The following is a 21,484-nucleotide window of genomic DNA, read 5'->3' as shown; positions in this document are numbered from 1 at the left end:
AGTGGACTTGGACACAGAAATGGTCAGCACCTTCCGTCCGTAGCACACTGCAGCGGTCAAGGGGAGGCGGCAGACGTTAGTTCTCATCGCAGCGCCACCAGTATCTCTCTCGTGGACATTGGGCAAGCCTCTGAGGACCCCTGCTCTTCAGTTTCTTCCTCTCTAAACTTTTAATAAAATTTACTTTAATACAAAGATAGTTGGGAAGAATGCAACATATTTACTGTTTATTACTCCATTAAGCTTAAGTCACGTGCCCAAGGTCACATGGCTAGTAATGTAGCTCACTGCCTTCTTCCTGTGTGACCTTGAGCAAGTCACTTAACATCTCTGTGCCTCCCTTTCCTCATCTGTAAAATGGGGATGGTAATTGTTATCTCTTTATGGAATTGTTGTGAGGACTAAAATGCATTACATCACAACTTATATGAATATCTGTAAAGTGCTTCTGAACAGCACTTTTTGAAGTACAGTTGAAATACAATATAATATTAGTTTCAGATGTACAACATGGGGATTCGACATTTATATACATTATGAAATGCTCACCACAGTAGGTGCAGTTACCATCTGTCATCATACAAAGTTATTATACTGTTATTGACTATATTTGCTATGTCATGCTTTGCAACCCCATGACTTATTTATCACTGGAAGTTTCTTCCCCTCAATCCCCGATCCCCTTCTCCTATTTCACCTGGCCCTCCGCCTCCCCTCCCCTCCGGCAACCACCAGTTTGTTCTCTGTATTTATGACTCTGTTTCTGTTTCATTTTGTTTGTTTTGATTTTTAGATTCCACAGATAAGGGAAATCATTTGGTATTTTTCTTTCTCTGTCTGACTACTTTCACCAAGCATAAGACACTCTAGATCCATCCATGTTGCTGCAAATGGCAGGATTTCATTTTTTTTTTTTTTTTTTTTTTGATGGCAGAGTAATATCCCATTGTGTATATATATCACATCTTCTTTATCCATTTGTCTGTGGATTGACATGGGGTTGCTTCTGTATCTTGGCTATTGTAAATAGTGCTGCAACAAACATCAGGGTGCATGTATCTTTTCAAATTAGTGTTTTCATTTCCTTCAGGTAATATCCAGAAGTAGAATTCCTGGATCTTAGGGTGCATCCTGTTTTCCACAGTGGCTGCACCAATTTACATTCCCACCAAGAGTGCACTGAAGTTCCCTTTCCTCTGCTTCCTTGTCAACACCTGCTCTTTCTGTCTTTTTGATACTAGCCAGTCTCACAGGTTTGAGGGGATATCTAATTGTGGTTTTGATTTGCATTTATTTAGTGATGTTAAATGTCTTTTCCTGTGTCTGTTGGTCACTTACCAGCGTCTTCTTAGGGAATATGTCTGTTCAGGTCCCCTGGCCATTTTTTAATCGGACTGTTTGTTGGGTTTTTTTGGGTGTAGATATATCCAGTAAGGGGTTAATATCCAAAAGATATGAAGAATTCTGGAAGTTGTAAATAGGATAGAATGGGTGGGAGTTTGCTGTGAGCTCTTGAAGCCCATCCAAATGCTGGTAAACAGGACAAAAAAGAAAATAAAATCCAGGTCTCCTAAAACCAACTGCAGTGTCAATGCGTTTTGGAAATTGTCTATTAAGGATGCAAATGAGAAGTTACCCATACTTGTTAGAAGCACTATAAACAAAACAATGAAAGCCATTAGCAGGTACTTGTGAGAAAGTTGGTGGAGAGAAGTGGCAAGCCTTGAATTAAGCAAGGAAAACAAACCTTTGCTCAAGGAGACCTTCGGAACTTGCTCAGAACTCTGTGACCTCTCTGAATTTCCTTAGTAGGGGCATGTGTAATAAACCTCTCCGCAGCCAGGACAGTCCCAGCAGCCAGCTCTTACGAAGTGCCTTCTTCGGGTCGGGACTGTGCAAAGTGCTTTGATTACAATAGGCTATTTAATTCTCCTAACAACTCTACAAGGGAGGCACTATGATGATCCCCAGTTACCATCAAGAAAACCAGGCACATGGTGGCTCTGTGACTTGCCCAAGGTCACACAGCTGGTAAATGGAGGCTATAGGGTTTCTACCCAGGCTGTGTGGCTCTAGTCTGTGTCACTCCGGGCCTCTGGCTACTTCTAGTGCTATGTGGTCTTAAGCAAGTCACTAAACTTCTCTGAGCCTTCCCTTTTCAAGTGGACTCAGATGGGACTGTGAGGATGAGTGAAATAATGCATGCATGGGGCTAGGGCATGTAAGCACCCAGGAAATGGAGTTACAGCTAGTCGAAGAGGTATAAAGCCATCTAATTTCATCATTCAATGACTGTACTGTAGGTCTTGGTTACCATCTCTAGCACCTGCATCAGTGCCTGGCACATAGTAGGTGCTCAAGTAATCATTGTTAAATGATGTTCCTCAATTAACGTGGCTAAAGAAGTTGTTCCTGGTCTAGTTTCTCTAGCTGTGATTCCAGCTTTCTCCCTTTTCCTGAATTAGGGCCTGTGGCTTCAGCTTCTGGAATTTTCACAATGTTGTTCCTTTCGCCTCTCCTCTCCTCCTCCCTGGTACCATCAAGCCCTGCCACCTTGCTTGTGGCCATTTAGCTTAGACAGCTCTGTTTCATCCTCCAGACTCAGTGGAGATAGAACCTTCTCCAACAAGTCTTCTCTGAGCCCCGTGGGGTGCAGGAGTAAGGTGCGCAGTTATCCCGGAGCTGGGTAGTAGAATACTATCCTCACCCTTTCAAGTGGACGCTACTTAAATATTGGCTCGGTATTTATCAAGGGGGTTAGGGCATGCAAAGAAAGGACTTCCTTTTCTTGTTTTATTTTGGTTTGTATTTTTTATTTCTACCCACAAGACCCTCTTCCAAGGGAGAGGCCCATTTGCATGTAGCCTTGAATTCCAGTTTATCCTGGTGACATCTGGACACCTCTTGCAGACTGGACCTGTAGCTAGCTGCCCTGATCTTCAGCCCCTAGTCAGGCCAAGGTCTGCACTACTGAGTAAAGTACCTTTCTCTGGGGTCACACAGCTAGCACCAGCCCCCGCCCCCACTGCCCCGAGCTTCTCTCTGTGGTCACCCTATTGCTCTTTTGACTTACCTGCTTTCCTGGTGTGGTCCTCATCACACTGTGAGTGCCTCATGGTCAGGGACTAGGTCATAGTCACCTGTGGATCCCCTTTGTCACTCCTCACTATTTGGCCCCAGAACTTCTTTAAAACTGTATTTGTTGAATTAAGGAATTCATCTACCTAGGATTTCTTGTACCTACTCTGTGCCTGGTCTTTTGTGGGATGCTGAGAATGCGAAGAGGGTTGAGTACAAGTCTTTGCCCACCCGGGACAGAGGGGACACTGAAGGGGACACTGAGGGCAGGCGGCTGAGCCTTACTTGGTCCCAATTGATGTTGATAGAGCACAGGTACCAGTGTGGTAGAGAGAGGCAGGTGAATTTGAGAGAGGTGGAGAAGGTCATTGGAAACTAAGCTGAAGCATTTAAAATGAATCTTAGAGGTGAGGGAGCAGCACCTCCCCGGAAGACCTGGGTAGGTTACCTAGCAACCAAGTTTGTATCATTTGTATGGTGCGTTTATAATGTATCCCATGCATACTTCTATGAGAACTTAGTATTATCCACATAAATCCAACCTATAAAAAAAAAAAAACAAGCAGATAATATAAAGATAAGACTGACCAGAGCCATTTGTAAGGAGAGAAACAGAAAGGGAAGAAATGGTTTCAGGAGCCTGACATGGGGGAGTTACTCAATGTGAGATAAATTGAATTCTGTGCTTCTTGGCAACTGAAGTAAACAAGAAAAAAAAACAAAAAACAAAAAACAAACCCATGGTGGATTATATAGTTGTCCTGGCTTGACAAAAGGAAGGTTGTGGTTTTTGTTGTTTTGCCCTGTTTTGTTTGTTTTAAGGGGCAAACACCTTTTCCTGACATAATATGCTAAGAGAGATGTTCCCTGTATATTTTTAAATAAATCGTGATCAAATCCATTAATATTTTTGAAGTTTCAAGTATTTCTCAGATCTTTCAGAGCAGGAAACTGAGGCCCAGAAGGGTCTCACAGCCATTTAGGAGGTGAAATTGGGACAGGAGATATCCCATGCTTCTCTCTTCAAATGTGGATGTATTTAATGTATTTAAATGTAATTTAATTTAAAATGTAATGAAAATGTATTTAAAAACATGGGCTTAAAGAGCACGTCTAGCTTCACACAGTCCTTACCAGAATATCTTTTTAATGTCATTTTTATGTGATTTTAGGAGGGAGAGGAGATAAATACATGCGTTTGATATTCACGGTGAACTGGAAGCCGCTCACTTTCATGGTACAGGCTTTGCATGCTCTCCGGTAGTGGAAACCGCTGGCCTCGGGAAGGAAGACGCTGATCTGAATTTTGACCTCAGTATCTAGTTGCAGAGGTGTGGGAGGCATCAGGACCTTGTTTTGTTGTGGTTTCTGACTTTTAGGCTAGGGCCTTCATTCTTCCCCCCTCTGACTTCCACATGCCACGTTCTTGTCAAACATTACAACCTCATGCTCCCAGCTGCTTGAAACATTTTGCAAAAGCTCAGGTGTAAGACGTATTTATGGGCAGTTGATGGAAGCACACAGAAGTTCATCCATTCGTTCAGAGAGGCTTTTTTTTTTTCAGTGTGGGCTCTGTGAAACGTTAGTCCCATATGCAACTGAAAGGCAAAAAAGGGCAACTCAGTGGTCAAGCCCACATGGGAAAAAGTCTGTACTCTAGAACTGCCTTTAAGGTTCACCATGCACCTAGGGGTGGTAAAGGCTCTGACAAGTCCTGCAGTGGTGAAACATATGTCACTGGTTCTAAAGTGACCACATTTCCTGTTTTCAAATCTCTGAAATTAGGATACATTTTACTATGGATGCTTTGACAGAGTTAGAAAAAATGTTTTTCTTTCTTAGTGTTAGGTAAAATGCTAATGTTTCTTAGAAGTGTTAAGGTCTTAGAATAGATACATTGTTATATAATTTAAACAGAATTCCCCATGGAATTCTCTTTCCTTTCCTTTCTTTTTCTTATTTCTTCTTTTCTAAAGAATACCCTTGGCTACCTTACATTCAAAATGGATTTTCTAGAAACTAAAATTTTCCCTTGAGGGAAACCTTCAGATGGAGACCACTCTGAGAACAGTCTTACTAATCTTTATCTTGGTTAATATTGGGACGAGCCTGAGGGCCTTCATGAGAGAGATCCCCCCCGCCCCACCATGGCATTGGTTAGAAGGGTTTGTGGGGTTGAGGACCTTAGCTTCTAGGCCATAGAGAGTCGTGGTCCTGACAGCCCCAGGGTGGGATTCGTCACAGGTGTCAGATTCAATAAAGCTGGAAAAGCACATGTTGCTCTCTTGCCTTGGTGGTAAGATACTCAGATTCATCCCTGACCTTGGTCCAAGTCTATGTGGTGTGCAGTTCTTTGAGCTCTTCTTACCTGACTTTTCTCTGTTTTTAATTTTTTTCCCTAGGATTTGATTCTTTTTCCTATTGAAAAAAAAGTTTCTAGTCTATGCTTTCCAATATATAATTTCTGGTTCCATAAACCAATGAGGAATGAATGAATAACCAAGCAAGTAAATACATGAATAAACAAATACTCTGCTTTGAGAATCTGTGTAAATGCCATATCTCTTTAAGGTCCTGGTTTCTTCTCTTGAAAGACAAGCAGATTGGAAATAGTCATTTGCTCTGAAGAAGAGTGAGTGCTAGATTTGGAATGGGAAGGTCTAAGTCAAGGTGCTGGTTTTTCCAAAGTGCTTGTGTGATCTTGGTCGAGGAATTTTTAAGTGCCAAGCCTTGGGGTCCTTGGTGGCAGTGTCAGAATGAAACTCCCCATCCGTGATGTTGCTCTAAGGATTAAATAAAACATGCTCTTAGCTAAACACATATAGGTTTTATGGTGCAATCTCTAAAGGCCCATCTAGTTCTAGTAGTCTCTATAATGTGATAGGTGTGTTAAGGGTAACACATTCATTGCCTTCAGCTAAAATGCCCAGTTTGTATCTTTGTACTTATTTTATGTTTTTCTTTTTGGCATATGTATAAATATAGTTTCATGCAGATCTTGGCTGGTTTCCTGTGAGCCTACACGCTTTAGAATTTCTGTAAGAAAATCTCCCAGACGACAGAATGTTCTAAAGAAACTGTATAATTATGTCGCATGGTAAAAAAAAAAAAAAAAGAACAGAAACCAACAACTAAACAGACCTTTGCATAAATCATCCATCTTGTGCCCCACGAGGTGGCTTGGGGGAGAGAGTTCCTCATGTTTCAAAACTCAGAGGATCATTTACCTCTGAGTCCCTATGTTTTTATGAGTCCCAGTTTTTTTTTTTTTTTCCTCTTCCCTGCATCTCTAAGTGTCTTATAAGCATACCCCAGGCCTTTTCTTTTATCTCCCCTCTTTCCTCTCCTGCTCAACCACAATCCTTTCCTACTTCCAGACCAAAAAAAAAAAAAAAAAAATCACTGTGAACCTACAGTTGTAATATGGCTAAAATCACACACACACACCCACACTCATACACACATTCTTACACATGCTTTGAAATATGAACTCCCAAGCCTGTGTCCTACCACCAGTATCAGTAAGGTATATATCTTCATGGGCAAGTCACTTAACTACTCTAAACCAGTTTTCTCATCTGAAAACGGGAGCCATTCCTCCCTGTTAGGATCTTACATTAGTTTCTTAATGCTTTGACAATGAATCACCACAAACTTAGCGTCTTAAAACATCATAGATTTATTATTTACAGCTCTGGAGGTCAGAATTCCTAAAATTGAGGCATCAGTAAGACTTTAAGACCAGAGGAACAGCCTATTTCTATCCCTGTCTCTCTTGTGATTCCACATTGTATCTCCTTCTCTGACACATTTGTCTACTTCTTACGCTCTTATAAGGACCCTTATGATTACATTGAGCCCAACCCAGATAATCCAGAACAATCTTCCTATTTCAAATATCTTAACTTAAATCACTTTTGCAAAGTTCCTCTTGCCGTCTATGGTAACATATTCACAGGCTCTGCGGATTACAATGCACATTTTGGGGGCACCATTATTCTACCTACTGTAGGTTGTAATAAGGAGCAAGTCAGTTTGTCTATAGAAAAAATATTCCACTAGACTGTGGAATCTTGATTGTAGGGCTGAGCTTTGCATATGTGTGTGTGTATGTGTTTGTGTATACATATATTCATATAAATACACATATGCATGCATATGTATGTAACATACATGTTTAATTTCTATGTAAATTACATATGTATACGTTCATATATTTAAAATATATGAATATGTATTTCCAATGAATGACACATCAAAGTTCCCAATTATGTAGTTCGAATAATAATAATAATAATAATAGTCAAAGAAGGGCCACTCTGTTGATTTTAAGAAATCTGGATTTAGAGAGAACTCCACAAGTAGAATTTGAGAAGCACTGGAAATGATTTTACTCTCTCTGGTAAATGCAAATGGGCTAACAGATGAAATAATCATAGAGTAATATATGACCATAATAACACTAATAATCAGCAGCAGCAACATTGAAATGGCACCGTGTGTAACACATTGTCTACTATATATGTGTGATGTTGTCCTTTATGTAAATTATCTCTATTCTCACATCAGCCCTGTGATCAGGATAACTATTATTCCCATTTAATAGATTGTGACACTGAGGCCTAGAGAAGTTAACAGATTGGATCAGAGTCATCTGGCTGGTAGGGGGCATAGCCTCTCTTTGAACCCAGATTTAATTAGATCCGAACTCTGAGCTCGACACCTGTGTCTTCCTTAAGTAAGGGGGCATGAAATCTCAATAAATTCACGAAAGTAGAAATTATACAAGCTATATTCTGCAACTAGAATGCAGTATTAGTACGTATTGTCGGCAATCTAGCTAGCAGATGAATGTCTCCACTTGAGAACTAAAAAACAAAAACAAAAACAAAACCAAGTAACACCTGGGTGGGAGAAAAAAAATCGAACTCAAATGATCACTTCTTTAAAAATGAGTAGGTGCAAGAAGGCTGCATATCAAATTCATGGAATATGGGAAAAGCAGTCAGAAGCTGCATGTCATTTACTGAGAAGCAAGACAGATTGAAAATAAACAAATAAAGCATTCAAATCAAGAAGCCAGAAAAAGAATTATAAAGCAAAGTCAAAGAAAGCAGCAGGAAGGAATTAATAGAAATAAAAGCTGAAATAAATGAAAGAGAAAAAAGAGAGAGTTCCTCATCAATAAAATGCAAAAGCCTGTTCAAATGAAAGAGAGAGAGAGAGAGAACACAAATAAACACATTAAGAATGAGCTAGGGACATAACCATAGAAGCACAGAAGATAAAACAAATTTAATGAGAATAGTGTGTATAACTTTATACCAATAAATTTGAAAGTCTTGATAAAATGCATTATTTTCTTAGAAATATAAATTACCAAGTTTGAGTCATGGTGGTGTAGAAAATCTAAACAGACAGATAACATAAAATAAAATGATCAGAGAGCTAACTATCTACAATTGAAAAGGAGACATGAGCTCAGGGGATTTATAGGCGGGTCCTATCAAATCATTAAGGAATGCTTAACCACTATCTTGTATAAACTGAACAGAGAAAGAAAATAAAAGGGCAGTTTTCTAATTTATTCCAAAATCCTAGCAAAGTCCTAATACCCAAACTTGGCAAATATATATACTCATCCATTTAGAAAAATCTGGTAGATGTATTAGAACTGATGAGCTCCTTATGTGGTAGGATGAAAAATCAAGTTACAGAAGTCAGTCATAGCTTTCCTCAATATCGCAATAACTAACTAAAAAACATAAGGGAAAACCTAAGTGAGAAACTGATCCTTTTCCTGACATGGAAAAGATTATAATAATAGCAGCTATCACCAAATTCCAGACGTAACTCATTTAATCCTTGCAGTGGCTCTATGAGGTGGGAACTTACTTTTAGGTAAGCAAAGGAAGTACAGAGAGGTTAAGCATTTTGTCCAAGGCCACACAGCCAATAGGAGACGGAATCAGGATTTGGCGTCTGGTGGTCTGGATCCAAAATGCATGTCTGTAACCTCTGGAGCATCGTATGTTGCATAAATACCTGTGAATAAGCCCCGACATGATACGTGCAAGGCTTTTCTGACCCGAAGTCTAAAACTTCATTGAAGGTTTTAAAGGAACACTGTCTACATGGAGCTGCAAACTATGTTTCTGAATTAGCAAACTCACAACTGTAAAGATGCTAGGATAAGGTAAGCTAGGTTGTGGTAACAAATGAAGTCTCCCAAGCCAGAAGCTTATACACAAAATTTTATTATAAACTTTCCATGCAAAATCCATTGTGACTGAGGCTACCCTCTTCCATCCTGCAGTATGCATTTGGAACCTGTGGTCTCCACACTTGCCGTAGCAAGAGAAGAGAGGGCTTGAGAATCACACAGGATGTTTTGGGGGGCTGATTCTGTAGCAACATACCACATCAGCACAGATGCCATTATTCAGAATCCCATCACGTGGGATCCCACCACTGCAAGGGAAGCTTGGATGCAGAGTCTACGGTGCATATCCAGGAGGAGGACCCAGTGTGGTGAATAGAAGACATCTTCTCTGCCATGGTTGGTGGCAGTGCCCAGCACAGAGTTGGCTCTCAATATATATACTGAGAGTTAAGATATATATACATGTATATATATATATATACATCTTAAAGGAAAAAAACATATTTAAATCTTCCCCAAAATTGGTCTACCAATTTAATGCAATACCACCCAAACTCCACTCAGGTTTTATATGGAATTTGACAAGTCAACTCCAAAATTCATTTGAAGGGAAAAATAGTTAAGAACAGTGAGGAGGTTTTGAGATAGAAAATCAGTCTTTACGATGGGGAAGAAACTTACTTTACTATATGCAAACCGTGCTATAAAGCTACAGTAATTCAAGTAGTATAGAATTATTGCAGGAATATACAGACAACTAAGTAGGAAAAATTCCAACCATGTATCCATGGTATACATAGTGACTTAGTATATGACAAAATAACATTTTACATTAGCTAATGAACTGGATGGACCCTTCAGGTAATGGTTACTCATTTTAAAAATAATTAAGTTAAAATAACCACTCCCACCATGGACGAAATTAAATCCATACAAATTAAACAACCAAAGATGAAAAAAAAAAACCTATATATAACTAGAATAATAGACAGAAATATGTTTTATCATCTTGTGATTTCCTAAGCATTGCATCAAATTCAGCAGCAATAAAGGACCAGGATAGAGAGGTTATAAGATATCAAAAGTAAGATTAAAATACAAGTACAGACTAGAAGAAAATTTCAATATATATGGCAGGTGAAGGATAACTATCCAGAAAATATGCAAAGCATATACAAGCCAATAAGGAAAATGACAAGTATCACAATAGAAAAAAATTGTCAAAGCACATGGATGGACAATCTATAGAAAAAGAAATACATATGGCTGTGACCTGAAAAGACAGTGAACCTCAGCAGTAATCAGGGAAATGCAAATCAAAACAAAAATGAGTTGGGGCGCCTGGGTGGTTCGGTGGTTCAGTTGGTTGAGCGTCCAGCTCTTAATTTCAGCTCAGTCGTGATCTCAGGGTCCTAGGAGTGAGCCCCACATCTGGCTCTGAACTCAGTGTGGAGTCTACTTGGGATCCTCTCTTTCCCTCTCCCTCTGCCCCTCCCCCACCTCAAATAAATAAATAACATCTTTTTCAAATGAGTTATTTTTTCCCATCTCAGGCTGGCAATAATGAATATGAAAGATATGGGGAAATGGGCTCTCTCATTCATCAGTGATAAGACTGTAAACTGGTAGAGCCTCTATAGATAGCCACTTAGTAGATCTACCAAAATTTTTCAATTCATGAACCACTGACCCCTCAATCCCCCTTCTAAGATTTTTTTTATAGAAACACATACATGTACACAATGATATATGTTCAAAGATCTTCATTATGACACCATTTGCAATAATAAACAGCTTATAAACAACCAAAATGCCCATCAGTAAAGATCAGCTAAAAGCATTATGGTACATTTATACTGTGCAATGCCAAATAACCGTAAGAAAGATGGATATATATGAATACTGATTTGAAGAGATCTCTAAGAAATAGTATTAGGTACAAATGCATATTTTATAACAATGTATGGTGTACTTATGAGTTTATTATGAAAATGTATATGTGTATAATATAATTTTTATTATATACATGACATTGTACTTCTAAATGCATTGAAAAAAGCCTAGAAGAATATATAATAGTTAACCATGACGACTACTGAAATAGGAAGTAAGAATATATGTGGAGGGGGCGCCTGGATGGCTCAGATGGTTAAGCGTCTGCCTTTGGCTCAGGTCGTGATCCCAGAGTCCTGGGATTGAGTCCCACATTGGGCTCCCTGCTTGGTGGGGAGCCTGCTTCTCCCTCTCCTTCTACTGCTCCCCCTGCTTGTGCTCTCTCGCTTTCTGTGTCAAATAAATAAATAAAATATTTTAAAAAAAAGAATATATGTGGAGTGGAAAGGAACAACTTCCATATTTCACTCTATAGACTTTGATAATGTTTAATCATTTACAACAAAAATAGGTATTCACAGGCACACACACACACGTCTGTGTGTGTGTGTGTGTGTGTGTGTGTGTGTGTAGAGAGAGAATGAAAGCTCTACTACAGTAAACCATTTCTCATACTTGCTGGGAGCCTCCTAGGATAAATGGATGGAACTAGACTTTATTAAGAACTTACCATATACTCTGCCCATTCATACAACTCATATCATATGTACTGCAACTCTGTCAAGGGAGAGTTTAATTACATTTAACAAATGCAAAAAGAAGTGGGGGATAGACTTGATGAAGTACCCAGGACAGGCCTTCTTCCAAGAACTTTCCAGTGTACTTGGGCAGGAGCATATAAGCATGCTAAAGACAATTGGTGCATCTGTGCAACACACTGGAAGTGAGAGGGGCACAGGGAAGAGTGACAACTTGCTTCATGTCTGAGATGTCCCTAGCTTTTCACGAGAGTGTTCTTGGGTCAGGTTTTCAGCTCTGCCTCTTTACTTCCTGCCTTCAGTTGGGTTCCATGTCTCTGATATCAGCTACTGGTTCCTTCAACCCAGGAATATTTCCATCCCGACCATCTCACAGAGCCTCTCCCTTCTTCCATATGAGTACCTGACTATCTCTGCAGTCAAATTCAACAGATGTTTCACTCCACCTCCTTGAGAAAAGGCAAATAAGAGACTGCCTGCTTTCTACTGTCTCCAACTGGCACAGCCCAAACAGGGTCATGTTATGCAAATAGAAACAACTGGATTTGGAGAAGAGTAGAAAAGAGTGCCTTTGTTGCTAAACAGACCTGAATTTGAAAGCCACTTTGCCACTCACTCACGTTGCGACATGCTTTATACTTCCTGGCTCCTCATTCTGATTCTGGGTAAAGCAAGAATGGTATTACTTGTTTTCATGGTTAGAAAATAAATATACAAAGTACCCATGGAAAGTATATGCTCAATATATAGAAACACCGCCCTTGCCACCATTACTGTAATTATTTTTTGAACTACCTTGCAATTCTTGTTTTTGCAGCCAATGTATTATAGGACCTTGTAGCTGCCTACTGAATTAAGATAGGCTAAGAGTTTCTACCCCATTTTACAGATGAGGAAACTGAAGATCAAATAAATTAAATGGCTTGCTGGGGTTCACCTAGGTCCAAAGGAGCAAAGATGACATTTATTCATGTTTTTCCAGCTGAGCAGCCTGTTCTCTTGTGTGTCTTATCTATTATGTGTACCCTATTCCCAGTGCCTAGCAAAGGATTATGAACATGTAGACCCTAAAAGAATTCTAGTTTCTGGATTGATTTTTCAGGCGCCGAGACCTCTGTTTCCTTCCCCATGCCTAAGAGATACCTTTTTCACTGCGAAGATCTCCAAATTGCAAATATTATTTCAACACCCCGTTCAGATGCCTGTTTGGTCCGTAGAGGAGGACCTGTTTGGTCCCTGCCTCAGAGGCATGTTAAGGGCCCTTCTGCTCTTACAACTGGGTAGTTAGAGGCCGACAGAGGCTGCTAACATTGCTAAGTGAGCTCCTGGAAGGATCACCTCTGAGTTACAAGGGTAATAACAACCTTGTTTCTGCTACAGTCTTCAACCTTCGTCGACAGATACACTGGGAATAGATTCTGGTTCGAGAAACTAGTTGATAATTCGCTGTGAATTGGTCTGTCATGCTTTTCAAAGTCGGTGTGTTCATGGAAAATAGTTTTTAAATTTGCTTTGTGCGTAGATGGGCGCTCTGGTTTCCCCCTCGACTCCTCCAAAATGTCACAAATGACTTTCCCTGAATTTACTAATTTGCAGGATTAATGTGCTTCTCTCTAGACACCTGTGCCCTAGATAGATTCCAGCCAGAATAGCTGTCTCCATTCCTAAACTCTGACCTGTTTTGCAGGCAAAGGAGGCCTTGGTTTTAGGTCACCCACAGTGGGGGCATCCAACATGCGGAGCTAACTCTCGGCTCTGTTTTATCATGCAGTTGTGTGGAGGAGTACAAGCTGGCTCCTGATGGAAAATCCTGCCTAATGCTCTCAGATGTCTGCGAGGGCCCCAAATGCCTCAAACCTGACTCCAAATTCAACGACACCCTCTTTGGAGAGATGCTACATGGTTACAACAACCGGACCCAGCATGTGAACCAAGGCCAAGTCTTCCAGATGACCTTTAGGTATGGGGCAGACACTTGCACTTCACTGGTCAAATCACTGACCCAAAATCTGGGCAGGGGGAGGAAGCCATGGGCACCATGGAGTTGAGTTCTTTTAGACTGGCCAGCATCTCCCCAGGCTTACTGATGGCTATCCAAAGAAGTGTTAGAAGTCAGAAAATTCATTCCATGAGGTTCTTTTTCCACTGACCTAGTCCTTATTTATAGCGCTCTTCCCTTTTTCTAACTCTATCCACATTTTTTAAAAATCAGTCTTAAATCATCCTGTAAGTACAGTTAATGGAATTTTAAAATGTTTAAATTAATCTTTCAGTCTATTAAAAAATAAGTATCCTATGTAGGCTATTCAGGCAGTTCAAAAATAAAGACATTTAATGAAGTAGAAAATAAAATCCCCATCACCCAGAAATACCCAGAATTAACATTTTCTTGAACATTCTTAAAACACCTCTCTCTCCCTGTCTATTTGCATGCGCGCACGCACACACACACACACACCACACACACACTCATGCCACATCTCAGTAAAGCTGTTTAGAAATTGCTGTTTTTTGCTCAACAGTATGTCAAAGACTTCATTCACTGTTAATAAATATAGAGGTGTCTGCGAAATTAAAAGATAAGGCTATTCTCATATGAGAGCAAACAGAATGGGGACTGAGTTGGCCAAATTATATGAAGATTAGACATGCAGTCTCATTATGAAAGGCTCCCTGGGAAAGTCAAAGAAGCTGGATTTATTCATGCTTCAAAATCTGAAGAACCGTAAGATGGTAGAGTGGGAAGAATTATTCCCTGTATAAGAAATGACTATCTTTAAAAAAAAACTGTACTTTTAGACAGTTTCGCATGAAAATGTAATAGGATATTATCACAAAGCAGGGTGCACCCCAGCATTTGAGGTCATGTCAACAAATTCAGAACTGCAAAAGAATATCACCATTCTAATCATCATCATCCCCATTCCATCACCTAATTAATAATAGTGGTGTTTATAATAGGAGTGGTAATAATGACCAGTATTTATTAAGAATTACTCCATGTCAGACTCTTTACCAAGTATTTTTAGTAATAATAATAATGATGATGATGATGATGACATTAATTCAGCACAAGCTGAGGGCATTCTAAGCACTTGCCATCTACTAATTTGTGTGATCCTCACAATAGCCCTGGGAAGCACGAGCTGTTGTCATCCCCTGTATACAGATGAGAAATGAAAATGTGAAGTGACTCTCCCAAATCTCCCTTCTAGGAAGTGAGAGAGCCAGTGTAATAGCATTTTATTTTCATTATTAAAACCCTTAGAGGCACCGTGGCCTCTGTTTTACAGCTGAGAAGTCAACACCAGAGGTAAAGTGACTTTCCCAAGGTCACCATCCAGTAAAAGGCCGAGTAAAGAATCAGGTGTAAATCTGGCTGACTCCCAAGCCTTGCTCTTGTCTCTTAAGCCAGCATACCTCATTAATTCCCATTTCATAGAACAAGAATGGAAATGTGAATTCTCTGAAACCATTCACCTATGTAGTTATCACATGCTGCTTGAGCACCGACTGTGTCCCAGGTACCATGCTGGTTACTTGAGATACAAGGAAAAATGAGATAAAAGTGGCCCAAGAATCTGGTGCTTGAGTGTAGTGTGTGTGTGTGTGTGTGTGTGTGTGTGTAAACTTATGTACTTATTTAATTTGTGGTAGGAACTATGCAATAAAGGAACACTGTTGTTCCAAGATAGCAATTAACAGTGGGATCTAATTCAGTTGGAGCAGAGTAGTAGGTGCGCATCTACTGGATTAGAAAGCAATAATAAGACTTTGGAGTCAGCTTTTCAGATGAAGTGTTATTTAACTAATACCTGGAAGATGAGTGGAACCGCACATTGGGAAATGTGTCAAGCAGAAACAGATGTTCTAAGAAGAAAAAGGACGTGTTCAGCTTTAAGAAATGCAGAAGTCTGCTGTGGTTTTGGCTGAGCAAGTAAGGGAAGAGTGGTGGGAGGTGAAGCCAGAATGGTCTGTAGTGGCAGGTCATGGGGGTCTTGCAGGTCAAGTCTTTATTCTAGGAGCAAATGGGAGAACTGAAAACAGTTGAAGAAGTGGAGTATGCCATGGTTGCATTGCATTTTTCAACCTCATGGTGGCTGCAATGGGAAGTAGATGGTGATGAGGGTGGCCTGGGAAGGTGCGGAATGGGGGCACAGTTGGGTATGTGAAAGTGGCTTCAATCAGGATGATGGGAACAGTTTGGAGAGAAAGGGGGATTTTGTATCATGTGGTCGTGAGGCATGGCTCACAAGGCCAGTGAGCATGGTAGGCAGAGGGTAAGGTCGAGGGAGGATTTGAAGGTAATAGGAGTGACTGGTAGCTACACAGCAATTTAGTAGCAGAGTTGAGTCCTTCAAATCCCAGTGGAGTTTCCTTTCTACCACACAGATGCTTAAACAGCAGCTGAGTGCTACTTTATTGGAAAAAGCTGGGAGAAACTTAAGGATAATCCTGATGAACTACTCAATACCAAGAACCACAATGCTGATTTTCTGTAGTTTTCATGCTCTATGAAACTCTGTCTTGAGCGTCATGATGGATAAAATAATGCTGTGTGGAATCCAAAAGAAAAAAAAATAAAATGTCCCTTGTTTTTGAGATGGGAATTTATAGGCTTGCACAATGACACACACAATTGACAAAAATATGAAAATTTAATTTGCAAAGTGGTGTTCCAGTAGTTTTCAAAGAATTTCTATGTGAAGCCGTTTGAGAAGAATTAGAAGGAATGATAAGGAGTTTCTAAAGGATGAGGCTTGTGGACTGGAGTTTGAAGTGATAGCAAAGAACAATATCTCTTGGGAGGGATAAGAGCTGGAAGGGCATTTTCTTGTCCAGGAAGGAGTTTGTAGAAGCCTAGACACAGATAAGCAGGAGTGGGGAGTCAGTAGAACAGGTCTCCAACTAGACCTGCTCCAAATCTGGCCCCACCCATGACAAGCATAGTCCTACTGCCTCCTGTTTATTTATTTTTTTAAAAAAGATTTTATTTATTTATTAGAGAGCAAGAGAGAGAACGTGAGCAGGAGCAGAGGGAGAGGGAGAAGCAGACTTCCTGCTGAGCAGGGAGCCCGACATGGGGCTCAGTCCCAGGACCCTGGGATCATGACCTGAGCCAAAGGCAGATGCTTAACCAACTGAGCCACCCAGGCACCCCATATTGCCTTCTGTTTAAAAAGAAGTGTTTTATCAGATTCTGGCCACTGTGATGCGCACATTGCATGTTTTATGTAGTTTGATTTCTCACAGCAGCTCTCAGACTGGTTGGCATGTGATAAGTGATCAGATGTACTCGTAGTTCTCATTCTCTCATGTGAAGATAAGCTTGGTCCAAAAGAAGGATCCAAACAGGGTAGTAAGATGCTAGATCCTGAAGGAGATTCATGGGATCCCTGATCTCACTTACATTGGGGAAGGGACTTGGCCAAGGTCACAAAACAAGTCATTGCAGAGCTAGCTATACCCTCAGATCAGATCCCGGCATGCTTACCTTTCTACTCCCAACAAAACTGGTCATTAAGAAACAGCATGGTGCCAGAAAGTCTGGCCTGGGGGTCCCCAGGCTCAGGCAGAGTTTTAGCCCCATCAGGAATCTTTATTCTGCCTCAAACACTCTGCTCATTGTTCCCAACCCTTCAATCTTCTGTTGTTTCTAAATAGCCAGGGTCTCTGCCTGCCCTGATTTGCTCATTTTAAAGAGTATAGTGAACAGACCACACTTTCTCTTTTGACAACAGCCTCAAGATTTAGGGAACTCCTCAGACTACCATTGTGTTTGAGTAGCCCATTTCACATAAGCTCTCTTATCCTTGGCTTCAATTAAACTTTCTTTACAATTATTTCCATCCTTAGACCATGTCACCTCCTGGAGCCACATGCTAAGGCAGTTGACTTCCCATGGTGGGAAGGTGAGTGGCTTCTGATGAATCTAAATTTATCTCTTTCAAGTCTCCCTCACTGAGCCTCAGACTGGGAGGAGGCTGCCATTCCTTTGTCCTCCAAGTTCCAGAAGGCAGGCCTGCAAATGTTTCAGTATCAAAGGCAGTTGTCATTTCTCACTTCTTCTCCATTCCTTTTCTCTCTCTCATCCAAGTAATCTTTGGTCCAGCCCTCCAGAGTAGTCAGCAGGCACCCCACCAGCCATCCTGCCATATGCCACATTTCCTGACAACTGCCTGGCCTGGGATTTCAAATTGTCTACCAGCTAGAGTCTCCTGCATGACAGCCGCCACTCTGCTGTGTTCTCCTCCTTGCCCCTACCTCGATCCTCCCACCTAGCAACTGCGGAGAGAAGATAGGCGTGCATTCTCATTTCCTCTCTCCAGTCTCCAAAACAGCAACCTGGATTTCTGCTCTACTAAAGGCCTCTCATTTCAAGTATCTAAACTGGACTAACACTTAACAATTAGTGCAGACATAACCCCTTATTGTACACATGGAGAAACTTAGACACAGAGAGGGGTATAACTTATCCCGTGCTCACCATGATCAGGGACCCCTCTGAGACTCAAAGTTAGAGTCTGTGACTCTCAAATGTGTGTTCTCTGGTTTCTGGTTCTGTTGTAAGGGATGTGTATCACTTCTTCATCTCCCTTTAATAGCACGTGGTCAGCAGAGAGGGAGGACGCAGGTGCCATAGGGGGATGGCAGATTCTTAATTAAGGGGGGAACTTAGGCAAGAGCTACCCCCGAGTACATGATTCTGCAGGAACTTGATTCTGTTGCTGGCCACCTTCTCACGTTGCCTTGTGTAGGCAGCAGTCTGCCCATGAGAGATGAGCATGTGGCGATGCTTAGGACCCTGGCAAGCCTGGGAGTTATCCGCTGTGTGTGAGGATTAAGTGTGGTACACACTGAGAGACCATACAGAAAGACAGAGATGGGGCAAGAGTGATAAAGAGAAGCAGTCAGAGAGAACAAGCAGAGATGAAAGGTGGGGGAGATGGGAAGGTTTGAAGGAGAAACCTTCATCCTCAAGTCACAGTAGACTTTATTCCCAGGATGGGTGGAGGTTGTTTTAAGAACCTGGGTGGTGCCTGGAGAGAGCTATGGATTAGGAATCAGTTTCCTAATCGGAGGGACATGAGTGGACATAAAACTTTGTGAAACACTCAAATTCTGTACAAATACAAAGAGCCAAAGATCTCACTTCTGAATGACCCCCAAACTCAGGAAGCAATGTCAAGCTATGCTGGTTCTAATCCCTTTCAGTGTTGGTCTTAATGACTCACGCAGAGTCACCATTAGAATTTCCTCCTCTTAGCTCCGCATCAATGAGGGAATTGGTAAAGACTGCCAGAGTGAGATAAACTCATCAAGGGTTGGTGGTATTTGATGTTTTGTTTGTTTTTTATTTCCCTCCCTCCCCATCCTCATCCATCCTACTTCATTCCTATAAGAAAGAAAGGTCAACTTTGGTTACAGATTGCACGGATTTAGATAACCATCAGTCAAGAGCTCTTATTGAGCCCAGAGTCTCAAATTGTAGCGAGGAGAAGTTGCTTGGGAATGGAGGATGAGCAAATTACAATTGTAGATTTTGCAAAAGCCTCATCGAAAATAAGATGGTTCTGCAGCCAGTAGCTATTTCCCATAGGCCTTCAAGGATGACCTACAAAGAGCATGAGAAGCTCATGGAAGATTTGCTAGAAAGGTACTTTTCAATCTGGTCCGCTTATCAGATGTGCATGTTGTACAGGATAAGAGGAGAGTTTGGGGTAAGATGTGGGATTTCAGGATGAGGCACCACCAACCCACGCCTGGTGAGACAGAAGGGTTCTCTTTGAGGATTTGAGAAAAGCTGGCTTTTGTTAGTGGCACCCACTTGTTTCCCAGTAGAGGGTCCTGAGTCACATCTTATTAAGTGGCCTCCACAGCTATTTTTCTAGTGCCTTCCTGGGCGATGATTAATGATACATGCTGCTTCTGGATCCTTCCCTTCCCCTTCTTCTCCCTCTTTCTCTTGTCCTCTGCATTTAGCCATGTGCATTTTTGTTACGGGCCGGGTCCTGTATCACATACTTAGATATTTTATCATTTAATCTTCCTGATACCTATCACAAAATAGCCCTTAACAACTTGGTTTTCTAAAAAAAGGAAAGGAATGTACCAGCCAGAATGCATTAGGTTGTGCTCCTACCACATACCCTGCACAGAATTGCAGAGGTCCCATTCATTCCGGCATTTGGGAATCCAGGCTGACAGAAGCATCATCTTCATGTGCTCCTGTGAACACTATGGTAATGGGAATGAAATCTGGCTCTCAATACTTCCAGGGGTGACATTCTACTCACATTCCATGGGTCAAAGCCAGTCCTGTGGTCACAGCAGCCCTCAAAGTGTTGAGCAGGGACATGAAATCCTATCATGTGCTGAGAAGACCCAGAAATATGTGGGACATCGATATGATTTACTACACTGAGGTACAGAGATGTTAAGCCAACTAGCCTAATAGTCGTATAGCTATCACATGAAAGAACTCGAGTCTAACAACAAAGCCCATCTAGCAGTGTACCTTTCGGGATGCTAGCATTTTCCCACTTGACATTACCACCTCTGAGAACTACCTCTGAGAACTGTAATAAGACCTTCTAGTCTCTTCTTGACCATTTCCTTAATTCAACTCCCAAAGAATCATAGACTTTATAGATGGAGAACAGTTTCTATACCCCCCTCTTTTATAGATGAGATGCCTGAGTTTTACAGTATTTAAGTGAATTACTTAAAATTGTATAACTAGTAAATGAATAAGTTTTAACTTCTAACTCCCAGTCTGTTGGGCTGCACTATATCCACTAGGAAGGCTTAGAGACTTATGATCCAACTCCCACACTATATAGATGGCAACATCAAGGTCAAGGTTCCATAAAGAATTAATGGTAGAGCCAGGACTGGAAGCTGTTTTTCTGCATTTTCAGGTCTGGGTGTTTTGTGATATACCATGATCTTATTATAACAAGAGAAAGCAAAGGAGGCTGATGGTGGAGAGCTTATTAATTAAAAGTGGCATTAGCTTCTGATTTTCAAGGCGATTCCCAAGCCTCTCTATACAATGATAACCCAACTCTTGGCAAAATCCTTAACTTGCCACCTGGAGATGCAGCTGTATGCTACCTTCTCTGGGGGATCAACTGGTGAGACCTTGGAAGTGAACTGAGGACAGAAATTAGAGGCTGGATCAGAGGAGTTAAGGGGTGATTTTCTCTGGAGCCCTAATTCTTGGGCTGGCTGCAGAAGAATTTCTCTTTGGTGTGTCTCCAGTTGCTCAAGTTTTTGGACATATTCTGCAGGAGTCGAGGCCCATGTGTCCCATGAACCATAGGCCCTGAAATCCAAAAGCAGATTTCTATACCTGTTTTGCCTCTTCCTGTTGGTCATTCTTTCCTGATTTCTGTTGCCTTTTCTATAAATTAAGGTTAAGGCAGAGCTTGGGTGAAGACTGAGGAATACAGCCTCTTTCTACTCAATCCCCATAGCCATGGGCTTAGTGAAAGCCATTCTACTCACCTGATCATAAGACTCACCTAGGTCTGTACCAGGATCTACCAATCCTTTTTTCTTCTTTTTTCTCCCAGATAAGGGGCCTGGGAAAGTGAATTGTCTTCATATTCCCAGGTGGCTCACATTATCCAGAAATTTGGGGATATAT

General features: G+C 41.1%; 1 protein-coding gene across 6 annotated transcripts in view; it reads left to right on the top strand.

Moving 5' to 3' along the window:
* ASTN2 (astrotactin 2) overlaps positions 1-21,484 on the top strand; it is an 877,839-nt gene that overhangs the window by 554,017 nt on the left and 302,338 nt on the right. For all 6 annotated transcript variants that reach the window (XM_032419129.1, XM_032419128.1, XM_032419127.1 and 3 more), the window contains one exon: positions 13,604-13,792. In XM_032419129.1, coding sequence (XP_032275020.1) covers positions 13,604-13,792 — 189 coding nt within the window. The remainder of the gene's footprint in view (positions 1-13,603; positions 13,793-21,484) is intronic.

The sequence above is a fragment of the Phoca vitulina genome, unplaced genomic scaffold (genome assembly GCF_004348235.1).
Source record: "Phoca vitulina isolate PV1807 unplaced genomic scaffold, GSC_HSeal_1.0 scaffold21, whole genome shotgun sequence".
NCBI lineage: Eukaryota > Metazoa > Chordata > Mammalia > Carnivora > Phocidae > Phoca > Phoca vitulina.
This window is presented reverse-complemented; position numbering and strand designations above follow the sequence as displayed.